The 11,064-nt window shown below is 35.2% G+C and overlaps 3 protein-coding genes across 3 annotated transcripts; 2 read left to right on the top strand and 1 right to left on the bottom strand.

Annotated features, from left to right (window-relative positions):
- Positions 1–203: 203 nt before the first annotated feature.
- fbxl15 (F-box and leucine rich repeat protein 15) lies at positions 204–4,977 on the bottom strand. Its single transcript, XM_004080428.4, has 4 exons — positions 4,130–4,977; positions 3,650–3,809; positions 3,072–3,574; positions 204–2,975 (listed from the first exon to the last, which is right to left on the bottom strand). The coding sequence occupies exons 1-4, from the start codon at positions 4,153–4,155 to the stop codon at positions 2,786–2,788; spliced, it is 879 nt and encodes a 292-aa protein (XP_004080476.1). The 5' UTR covers positions 4,156–4,977; the 3' UTR covers positions 204–2,785.
- Positions 4,978–5,826: 849 nt separating this feature from the next.
- Positions 5,827–8,360, top strand: LOC101161096 (glutathione peroxidase 1-like). The gene is made up of 5 exons (XM_004080427.4): positions 5,827–6,036; positions 6,123–6,216; positions 7,659–7,789; positions 7,873–8,003; positions 8,076–8,360. The coding sequence occupies exons 1-5, from the start codon at positions 5,905–5,907 to the stop codon at positions 8,131–8,133; spliced, it is 546 nt and encodes a 181-aa protein (XP_004080475.2). The 5' UTR covers positions 5,827–5,904; the 3' UTR covers positions 8,134–8,360.
- Positions 8,361–9,049: 689 nt separating this feature from the next.
- Positions 9,050–10,982, top strand: ndufb8 (NADH:ubiquinone oxidoreductase subunit B8). The gene is made up of 5 exons (XM_023949384.1): positions 9,050–9,190; positions 9,438–9,564; positions 9,729–9,828; positions 10,359–10,514; positions 10,829–10,982. Exons 1-5 carry the CDS (start codon positions 9,100–9,102, stop codon positions 10,919–10,921), a joined length of 567 nt encoding a protein of 188 aa, XP_023805152.1. The 5' UTR covers positions 9,050–9,099; the 3' UTR covers positions 10,922–10,982.
- The last annotated feature ends 82 nt before the right edge of the window (positions 10,983–11,064 follow it).

Below are 11,064 nucleotides of genomic sequence, written 5' to 3'. Positions count from 1 at the left end.
TTTTTAGATTCCGTTTGTATTGATTGCACGTGCAGGACCACAACATACAGTGTTCTATAAAAGCAACTTTACCGGTAACATATTAATTATGACTACAAACCAAAAGCTCCCCTTTTAGTTTTATTTTGTTTTTTTTGTTTTTTTATGTGTATTTCAAAAGAAAAGCTCCTGTCTGTCAAAGGAAAAAAACAACAACCAAGAAGTACCATGGATTTGCTTTATTTCAATTACAAAAGGTGCATCTGAGAAAATCATTTTATACACAAACATATTTACCATTTGGATGGTGTAAAAGAAAAATGAAATAAATATGCATAAATAAGTGTCATAAAATAACATTCAAGCCATCATATCATGTTAAGAGCAAAACAAATAAACAAAAACTAAATTATTATCTTTTTCTTTTACCAAAAAACATATAGGTTTATGATATGGGACCCCTTTTCTAACTGCTTTTTAGATATAAATTCGTTTGCATGCAAATTCTGTCTGCTGCGACTAGAATATCCTTTACCTGCAGTATTTCAACAACACTTACACTCCTCTGGACAGTATCTTAAAGTTATTCCATTAGCAAGATCTTCATAAGCTGCAAAATTATCCTCAAATTTATTCAGAGCTTTAATATATATTACACAGCGCCTTCGGCTAAAACCGCATTAAAAAATAGAACAAAACAACAACAATTTCATTGTTGTGCCTGGGTATAAAATGATCAGTCGCTATTGATCAATAATTTAGACAAGTGCCATATTATTGACAGGAAGACAAAATATGTTTGGCTTGTTTTGGCCAATATACTCAATCACTAGAACAGAAATTGCTCGGTGGAATATGATATTGCAGAGATGTTTCTTCCCCCCCTCATCTGCAGATCAATGCTAATTGAGGTCCTATGATGAATGAAGTCTGAAATGTTTTTAGCCAACTGACTGCTATGGAGCAACAAGAAGTGAAACTGTTTGGCCACGACTAAATATTAGAAACACTAAACCTATCTGAATATGTTTTTTTAAATGTTGAATATCAGAGCAATCTTTAGATTTAAACGTCTAAAAAGAGGCATAAACTAAAATCCTAAAAGCCCCAATAAAGGATGGTTTCAAACCAAATTTAATATGATGATAAACAGTCAACATAAGGAGGCTGGTCAATCCCTGAAGCCCTTCGAACCAACTCCCGGGCTACAAAATCAGCTCATGGACAACATGCGGCAGATGGGCTAAACCATGCCATCATGTGGAAAATAGACCTGTAGTGTTGTCAAAGAGACAAGACAGAGAAGAGTCTGCCAACTGGATCACCAGAGAAAAAAAGGAAAATTTAAAAAAAAAAAAAACTATGGCGACAGGAAGGAGCACTAAATCTTTCTGTGAAATCTTCTATCAGGGTGTGACATTCTCACTAACGGGATAGTTTTATCATTCTGCCCTATCAAATAAATATTAAATTTTTTCCTAAAATATATCAAATACAAAAACATTTTCATACAATTTATGAATGCATAATCACACCTATGTGATGTGTGGTCTGTAATTAATACAGGCCCTAAACAACTGAGATGACAAATATTTTGACTCACTGCTGCCCCCTTGTGTCTGTTCAGTTTTAAGCACCAGAGGTTATCCTGTTTCCATTACTGATCCATTTATTATCTTCTGCCAATACCATGCTTAACAAACGGATATTTCTGACACTAATTTTTATTATTTTTATATAATTATTAACACATTTAAAATGAAAATATGTCTTGCTGGCATTGGGTATACATTATGGGTAAATGTGTTTATGTATATTTTATCTGGACTGCAGACAATTTTATCAGGAGGTGACATTTCTTTTCTTCTGAGTAATGATACACGTGAGTTACTTATGCTAATGTGAACAATTACACCACTTTATATTTAGTATATCCTTCAGACTACCATACTTTTTTTTTTGCTTCAGTTCAGTCTGTTATGAAGGCCAAAACCCAACAAAAGCAGCAAATAAACCGTTTTTTTATTGGCTACATGATTAGCATTTTATATTAGTGACACAATTTCAGAGATGATGACAGCTTAAATATCACAGCCATTTGGTGTAAGCCTTGCAACAGTTTCCAAAGCTTATACAGTTGTTGTATTTCCTTACTTTGCAATGTTACATTGAAGTTTAAAGCTTTTTTTTTGTCTTTTCGTTTACCCTTTTAATCGATTATAACAGGTTACTACACAGCTTCCTGAAGACTATCACTGTACTTCAAATATTTTATAAAGGACAACTCCAGAATTTTTTTTTTAAATAATGAATTCATCTTCTGAAAAGTTAAAGAAACAGTTTTGGTTTTTTTTAAACCACAAATTAATAAACTTTACTTTGGTTTGAAATGTTTTTTTGTTTTGTTTTTTGGTGAAGCCAAACTTTTGCAAGAAAGATTTCTCCCAAAAACAAGTTATTGATGGAAAGAAATGCATGGCTTTTGTTCTTTGATTTCCAAGATGCAACTTATTTTAAGTTTCATTAGAAAGTATTTACAACAGTCAAGTGTTCTGTGCTTAGTTTTGCAACATAAATGTGTGTTCAACAAGTCCAGATTTTCCTAAAGTGCTGTGAAACGCAGCCAGAACACTTGTTCATGTGACATCACCAAAGGTGACAGCTGTTAAAACGTTGCCTGCAACAAAGTAAGGTGCGTGCTAAAAAGAAATACATAATTATTACTGATTTTCAGTTGTCTGAGCTCTGGTAAAATATATTTATAAAAATGTTGAAAATGCAAACTGCAAGTGTATGTACCCTCTTGTTAAATCTGGAGATTGATGAACGGAGCAAACCCTAGTACATCCTGAAGAAGCACCAGAGCTCTCTGTAGAGGTGGCTCAACATCGATCACTACATTGCGCTTACGTAGTGACTCGAGGCTTGATTCTGTCACATTGTGACAATGGTTCACCTTCAAGGATTGTAGCTTTGGGCAATACTCTGAAAGAGTCCTGCAAGCAAAGTGAGAAGATCACAAGAGTGGATAAGCAAGTCGTCAAAGTCTGGACAAGAGTAGCAAAAAGTCCCTTGAAAAAAAGACAATATACCTGATGGACTGGTTCCTGACCCGCAGGCAACCTGTGAGATCCAGCTGTTCCAGGCCCCGACAGTTTTTGGCAACCTCCTCAACTGACTCGTCCGTAATGTTGGCGTTGACTGCCAACGATAGAGACTTCAACTTTAAACATTTTCTGGCTAGGTAACAGATGGCGTCATCCTTCAGCTGGCGGCAGGCCGTGAGGTCGATGGACTGCAGCTCCCTGCAGTGGTCAGCCAGGCTGCGCAGGGACAGGCTGTCCACCCATTCGCAGTGCGCCAATCCGAAGTGCTGGAGATGCATGCAGCTCAAGGACACAGCCACGAGAGAGTGTCGGGTGAGACAGGTGCAGCCACTCAGATCGACTTTCTGCAGATGCTGGTTTTGGCCGATGACAGGCAGGAGCTCTTTATCTGTGACCCATTCCGAACAGCTCTGAAGTGAGAGGTTCTGAAGAACTTTATTATCCTTCAACATGGAGCAAAAAGCTTCTCTGGGTATGCACAATCCAAGCTGTAAAAGAAAATAAACAAACATAACAGTATGCTACGAACAAAAGTGAAAAACATTTGAGCGATTTATACAAACCGTGGACAAATGAAAAGTCCTGCAGTTGGAGAGGTACACCTGGATGAGGCTGTGGAACTGCTTGCTCACGCGCTGCAGTCTGACCAGGTGATGCAGTGGCAGATAGCACAAAATATGTGGAATAAGTACATCCTCCCAGGGCAGGTCTAAGAGGTGGAATCTGTCGAAGCGCAAACCTTGTTACAGCTGAACTTTGACCCAATAAGCTTTCATGTTTAACAACAAAAGAAAAAACACAAAAGTGCATCGAATAACGTCAAATAATGATAACAAATAACAGAGGCAATGGATGTAATGGCTGCCCAGTGGCTGTAATATACAGCTACACCTAATATGGATTCTATAAATAAACGAGACCACAACCGTTTCAGTCACTGGTTGTTTTTAACGCCAGCTATGATGGTTAGCCTACGAGCTAGCATACCGGGACCCCTTTTCTAGCTGCTTTTTTAGATATAACCCTCTTTTATACACACTCACGTCTGCATCTTAGCTTCTTCGTCCATCACGAACCGGATATGTTACACAGCACATCTGAGGACAAGCTGTTCTTCACATAGATGCCTAAACGAGGTCTTTTGCCTTAGCATCTTGTAAAGCGTTTAAGGTGTAACCCAAACCTAATGCTCCCTTCATGGTCTGTCGAAACCCATTGTTGACATGCCGACTGCTAACAAACCTTCCCCCGGTCTGTTGTGAAATTATTATGGAATGACATAAAAGATCATTTTTATTATAAATAATTACTAAAGTGTCATTTGCAACTTATATTTATTAATTTGTGTTTTTATTTTATAATTAGAATGAAGCCAAATGGAAGACAATTTCCCTTTTCCCCCTTTATTTTGTAGAAAACTTTGATAGATAACTTCGAGCGTTTATATTAATAATGTTCAACTCATTGACAACGTAAATATAAAGGTATTTCCCCTTTATATAGCTTCTAATCGAATACATTATACCTTATCATTTGCGTTTACGAGGAGTATTTGAAAGCATCACCTCCGGTTTTCCGGATTTCACGCATGATTAGAATACGTGACGTGGTTTTCTGGAATAAAAAATGGAAAGGACAGAAAAACGATTATTTTTTATTCAATAGCTTTACTGCAAACAAGAAATGTCTTTTTTCTTTTTTTTACTCAAACAATTATTTTCTAAATATACACTTTTTAATCTGCCTTTTGTAAGGGATTTTACATAAAATGCAGTTATATATTTATTTACAAGTTTATTTACAAGTCCCCCTGTAAATAGACTGTAACTTAAAATGTCCCAATTTAGTCTGAGGAAGTATTCAGTTTGTGTTCTTCCTACACTACATGATCTGTAGTAGACTTGCTATATTAAAGTACACTAAATAAAATACACTTCAGATGTACTACTTGTGAAGAATAGTTAGAAACTGCCTTTAACTTTTATTACACTAATGGTTTAAACTTAATTCACTGAGCATGTATTGTCATCTCAAAATTATATTACATTTGAAGAAAGCACAGCCAAACTATTGTTCTAACAGTTTCTTCCCATACTCCCTCTTTTCTGTGCATGTTTTCTGCTGAGCAGGCCTCAGACTTATCTTCACTTTAGCCTTGGAGCTTCTCTCCAGCAGTAACCTGTGGGCGTGTTTTTCACACGAAGATCCTCAGACCATCTTCTGAATATGCTAATGCAGGGTTTTTATACCAAAGCCCATCCCTGAGCTCGTTGGTTCGGACTTTGAATGTACCATGTTCATATGTCTGTCCCCTTCGTGTTTGGACGAAGTAAAACCTCCACAAAAGCTAAGTTTTGTCTCTGAGTCATTATTCATTTATTTCTGTGTGCAAGAAACTGACGGGTACGAACCTAAAATTTAATACAGTCCTTTCTAGATAATCCAGTTTCTTCACACTACTTATGTAACTAAATGGGGCTTGAGTTTTTGCCACATATAGCATATTCTTTTGTAGATAAATCTATATCAGAAAAACAACCAAAACCAATTTTTGTTGAAAAAAAATGAGCTAGAACCTCTTAGTTGCCTTAAATACTATTTATTTACTATTCTTCATGTTGATCGTCTAGCAACCATCAGTTTTTCTCTGCCTGCACCCCCCCCCTCCCCCAAAAAAAAACAAAAAAAAAAAACAATGAGGTCAGTCATGCTGAATGATTGCTGACCCATGTGTTACCTTTCAGTGAATGGCACAAGACAGCAAACCGAATACTGTCTCCTGACAAACAGTAGTTTACATACAAGCTGAGACACCAGAATGGGGGAAAAGTCTGTTTATGATTTCTTTGCTACAAGTCTGGATGGACAACAGATTCCTCTTGGTACATTTAGGAATAAAGTGCTTCTCATTGTCAATGTTGCCACCTTCTGAGGGTCAACAATAGAGGAGGTGAGTGTGAATGAGCACCAATTACAGTTGATCAAGTTTTTTCAACCGTTGTACTGAAAGAATTTGATTTTATGTTTTCTCCTCAGTACCACTGGATGAATGCACTGATGGAAATGTACGGCAACCACAACTTCACTGTATTAGGATTTCCTTGCAACCAGTTTGGTCTTCAGTCTCCAGGTAATCCTTCATTTTTGAACAACTTTAGTTGTCCCAGTCTTTTGCTGGAGCTTTTGTCTTGATGTTTTCCCCAACATACTGTTCTTCAGATTATAACAATTTTTTATTAAAGTGATGTTTTAATTATATCTTTTATTACTCTATTAAGGTCACAGTCTGGTTTAATTTAAACAAATACAAGAATATTTAGTAAAGCCGTGGATCTTGCATTTTTTAGGGATTATAATTGGTATTGCATCTTCTGAACATGTCTGAGACAGAAATTGTAGGGTTTGCTTAATACTCGTGCTAATTTCATGGTTAAATTAAAAAGTGTTTTATAACATTGTCAAATAAAATAGTGCAGACACTTTTCCTCCCATCTGCAATGTCATTTAATACTTAAAATTGCTGAAAATGAGGAAATATGGAATCAGTAACTAAAGGGACAGCAACGTTTCTGTCAACAAAGGATTAAGGTCGTTTGCAATGCCACTTATATTTGGTATATTTGCCACACATATCATGACACATATTAAAACAATAGGTGAGATGTGAAAGAATTGACATTAACTTTCTAAGAACAAGGAGCTGTACTTGGTCTGAAATCCTCTTACAATTGGGATTTAGATCTGCTTTTCTGTTTTGTTTTGTTGTTTTTTTTGCTTGTTTGAGTCTTTATCTTGTAATCTTTTCTTGAGAACTCTGGTCAGTGAAATCAACTGGCAGTTTAGTCACTGGTGGTCTCTTTTATACTTTCAAATCTTTTACTGTAAAGTAAAAGTTTCGGTAAATGAAAGTCTCTATAAACTAAAGCCTAGTATCCAAGCAAAGATGAAAATATGTAAAACTGAACAGTCTTATCCTTTTTTTTATTAGTTGTTTGATAAATACGTTAGAACCAAAAATGCCAAATCACGGGTTGTAGCCACAATTCTTTTCCTTTTATAACCAGTATATTTATTTTTGGTCAAATGATAATAAAAGGAAGAATAAGAAAACTGTGCGTTCCTGCTTCTCAAAGTCAATGTATCCTGGGTGATACATCATAAGAGCACCAAAAGAGTTTAAGGGAGGATGAAAAAGAAGTTTGTGCGAGCCAATCAAGCTGATCAGATATTCAAAAGTAGTTTTTTTTTTCCTTTTCCAATTTTGCACCTCTTTAAGTAATAGTTCCTGTCAATTGGTACATTTACAGAAACATTGTAATGTGTTTTACATGTGAAACGTGTTCAAAAGTCATGATCTTTAATGACACATGACATCAAAAGTCATATGATTCAACCGATTTCAGAATGTTTTCTTTGTTCAAAATGACAAATGTTGCTTTTAATCCTTTTTGATTTTTTATTTATATTGATTTATATGCACATTTTTACCAACATTTACACAATCTGCAATCATGATATATTTTTCAATAGATTTGTTTACAATACTTAACTTTTCAACTTTTTGGATTTCAGAAGAGAATGAAGAAACTCTTGATATTCTTAAGTATGTGAGACCAGGTGGCGAGTTTGTTCCAAGATTTCCCATCTTTGCCAAAGTTGAGGTCAATGGGTTAAGTGAAGACCCTCTTTTCACCTTTCTTAAGGTATAACATTAATATCAAAGTAATTGAATGCTTACAGTTTAATAATTGATCTTAATTTTTCACTATTTAAAATGTCTCTACAGGAATCTCTTCCCTTTGTAAATCCTGTTGTTGGAGACATTAAACGCCTCTACTGGTCCCCAATCAAAGTCGATGACATTCGGTGGAACTTTGAAAGGTTTCTGGTGACTGCAAATGGCATGCCATTCAAAAGGTAAGACCATCAACTTCAAACCACATTTTTTTAAACTGTGTTTCAAATGTTCATGTTTTGACCTTGTTACAGGTATGATCTTCACTGTCCCATTGAGATTGTGGAGAAGGACATAGCAGAACTTGTCTAATGGACCTGTCTAACGCTGTCATCAGTGGCAGAATGAAGATCCCTCAGTAAATGTTCTTGTGCACCTGAGCTGGATCTGACTGGAAGATGAACATGCTTCGGAGCTTCAGTGCATTCACTCTGGCAGCAAGTTCCTTTTAGCCACTGAAATTGTATTGGGCCTCTCTTTCTTACATTTCTTTTAAAGCATAGATTCTGCAGCTCTGAATAAAACACTTTGAAACAGTACTCGTTTGATTCTAAGCATTTTTGTTTTAACTGAAAATTCAGTTGCATTTAGGGATTTTTTTAATGCTTTTTCTCACAAGAGTTAAAAAAAGAGGTTCCTTCATGAACGTGGGACATTGACACAACAAATAGCTATTAGGACAGCTCCTAAATAACAGAGTTATTGTGATTAAGAGTTTAGAATTTAGTAGGTAAAGAATCTGAAATAATAATAATAATAATAATAATAATAATAATAATAATAATAATAATAATAATAATAATAATAATAATAATAATAGTAATAATAATAATAATAATAATAATAATTAAGCCAAGTTTTTTCATTTAAATTTCCAGCACCTGGTACCAAAAGCGAATAATTATAATGGAAATAATTTGAGGAAAAGCGGGAATATGACCAGGGACTTTAAAACAGCTGTATACCAGTAAATTTACCCAACCAAAGCAGTGATTTTTTTAAGAAAAATTAACAGCATTAACAGCAATACCAACAATAATAATGACAATAATGAATATTTCACCATAATCATTGCTATAAACGTTTCTATACGTCAGTTAGAGTCGTGGTTGAATTTTAAATAGTGTAACGTGTGTTTTTAGTCAGTGTTAATAAAGATCATTATTAATTGGCAAATTGTAGAAATTTCTCCAAGACTAAAATTGCTCCTTGCAACCACCCGTACCAACTTCAGCGCATGCGTACTCGTCATTGTTTCCACATCGGCGGCCAGTAAACATGGCTGGCCTTCATCTCCGGCGGTGGACTCAGGCTGTCGCAAAGGGGAAAGGCTTTGGGATTTCAGGCATTTTGTCAGGATGTAGAGCAGGTTGGTTAAATTATGAACACGTATGTTGAGCTGTGTAACTAGTTTCTCTTACAGAATGGTTTTAAATGTGAAGTTTTAAACCCATCATGGACGTAACCTTGACATGCTAGCATTGATTAACTTAAGCTAGCACAGCTAATTGACAGATTTTCTGAATGTTAGTAGTGCTGAGTGCTGAAAGTTGTCAATTTCTATTTTGTTTTTTTATGGTAGCTTGCCTTTTTAAACGAATGTATTGATGTTTTAGCCTCAAGCATGGGTAAAGGCAGCCTACCCGGTGCGTATCCGAAAACACCAGAGGAGAGAGCAGCAGCTGCAAAAAAGTACAATATGAGGGTTGAGGATTATGAACCATTTCCCGACAATGGCGAAGGGTGAGCTTTTTTTTTGTTTTTGTTTTTTTCAAAAATCCTTCTCGTTTGAAGATCGAGATACAACAGGAATGCTCTTGATTATCCATTCATTTAGTCTGTTGCCTACTTTTCTATAAACCAGTAGTGCCGCCGGCATTTAAAGAATGACCATCTTGTACTTATAGCTTTGGTGACTATCCAAAACTACCTGAGAGGTCTCAGCATGAGAGGGACCCGTGGTACAAATGGGATCATCCTGACCTGAGAAGGAACTGGGGAGAGCCGGTAAAATGCTGATGGCATTTACTAGCAATATGTGTTTGGTGCTGTTTGTCTTTATTGTTAAAATTTATTGTATAAAAACAGTATTGTAATCTATTAACAACAAATATATTACCAAGTCATGTTTGTCTCAAAACACTTGAGTTGCAACAATTATAATATCATAATAATACTTGCAGTTTTTTTTACAAGTTTAGACATGTTAATTTGTTTTGAGAATTGCAGCAGCAGTTTCTTTTTTTCCCTGTTGATTATGATACTATTTACTACCAGAATATTTTGAAAAAAATTATGTTTGTACTAGAATACATCTAAAACCACTCTACGGTATATATTTCATATATCTATATAAATTATTTGATTCCACTCATTGTCTGTCCTTACTAATTTACTGTAGTCATTATCCATAGACACAAAAAAGTACCACGTCATAAGCAACAAATTATGCCTTTTTGTCCCATAATAATTTATATAGATCTTTCAACAGTATGTTTACTTAAAATGTAAAATTCACTTTCCTTACTTGCTCTTAGATTCCTTGGGATTTTGACATGTACATCCGGAATCGTGTGGATACATCACCAAGCCCTGTGCCCTGGTCTACAATGTGTAAACATCTGTTTGGCTTCATTGGGTTCATGCTGTTTATGTTCTACATTGGGGACAAATTTCCTGCCTACCAACCCGTTGTAAGTGAATCAGTGTAGAACTTTGGATTCACACTTTTTTAATGTTATGTAAATTATTTTGAACTGGAAGTATGCCCAACTGTTTTTTTTTTGTTTGTTTTTTACATTTTATAAAAGCAGTTATTTGTGGTATTTTCATTTTATGATTGATTTAAACTCTTCCTTTTTGTGCACTTAATCCACACTTATGTAATAGTGTTAGTCAGAGTACAAATGATTTACATTCTATTTTGTTTTGTTTTTTAAATGCAGTTTAGTATTTTATGTAAGTGAATGGAATTAACACTTCTTTTAAATTTCCTTATCATTTTCAGGCTCCAAAGCAATATCCATACAACAACCTGTACTTGGAGAGGGGAGGGGATCCCGAGAAAGAACCGGAGGAAGTAAAAAATTATGAAATTTAAGACTAAAATACACATATTCTTCTGTACATATTCCTGTCAAGAATAAAACCCAATAAACTGACTTGCTTTTGTGTGCTTTTTCTCTTCATATAATAGAATTTTAGTTTTCTTTTCATGAACCAAATATGAAACAATTGGGTCAT

Source organism: Oryzias latipes, chromosome 19 (genome assembly GCF_002234675.1).
Source record: "Oryzias latipes chromosome 19, ASM223467v1".
NCBI lineage: Eukaryota > Metazoa > Chordata > Actinopteri > Beloniformes > Adrianichthyidae > Oryzias > Oryzias latipes.
This window is presented reverse-complemented; position numbering and strand designations above follow the sequence as displayed.

Bases quoted from the DNA above. Each gene is read 5' to 3' on its own strand.
- fbxl15 (XM_004080428.4), bottom strand. From the start codon at position 4,155: ATGGACGAAGAAGCTAAGATGCAGAC. The intron at 3,810-4,129 runs GTGAGTGTGTAT...GCGCTTCGACAG, and splicing joins GAAGAAGCTAAGATGCAGAC to ATTCCACCTCTTAGACCTGC. The intron at 3,575-3,649 runs GTTTGTATAAAT...TTTCTTTTACAG, and splicing joins GGACTTTTCATTTGTCCACG to CTTGGATTGTGCATACCCAG.
- ndufb8 (XM_023949384.1), top strand. From the start codon at position 9,100: ATGGCTGGCCTTCATCTCCGGCGGTGGACTCAGGCTGTCGCAAAGGGG. The intron at 9,829-10,358 runs GTAAAATGCTGA...ACTTGCTCTTAG, and splicing joins GAAGGAACTGGGGAGAGCCG to ATTCCTTGGGATTTTGACAT. The intron at 10,515-10,828 runs GTAAGTGAATCA...TATCATTTTCAG, and splicing joins TTCCTGCCTACCAACCCGTT to GCTCCAAAGCAATATCCATA.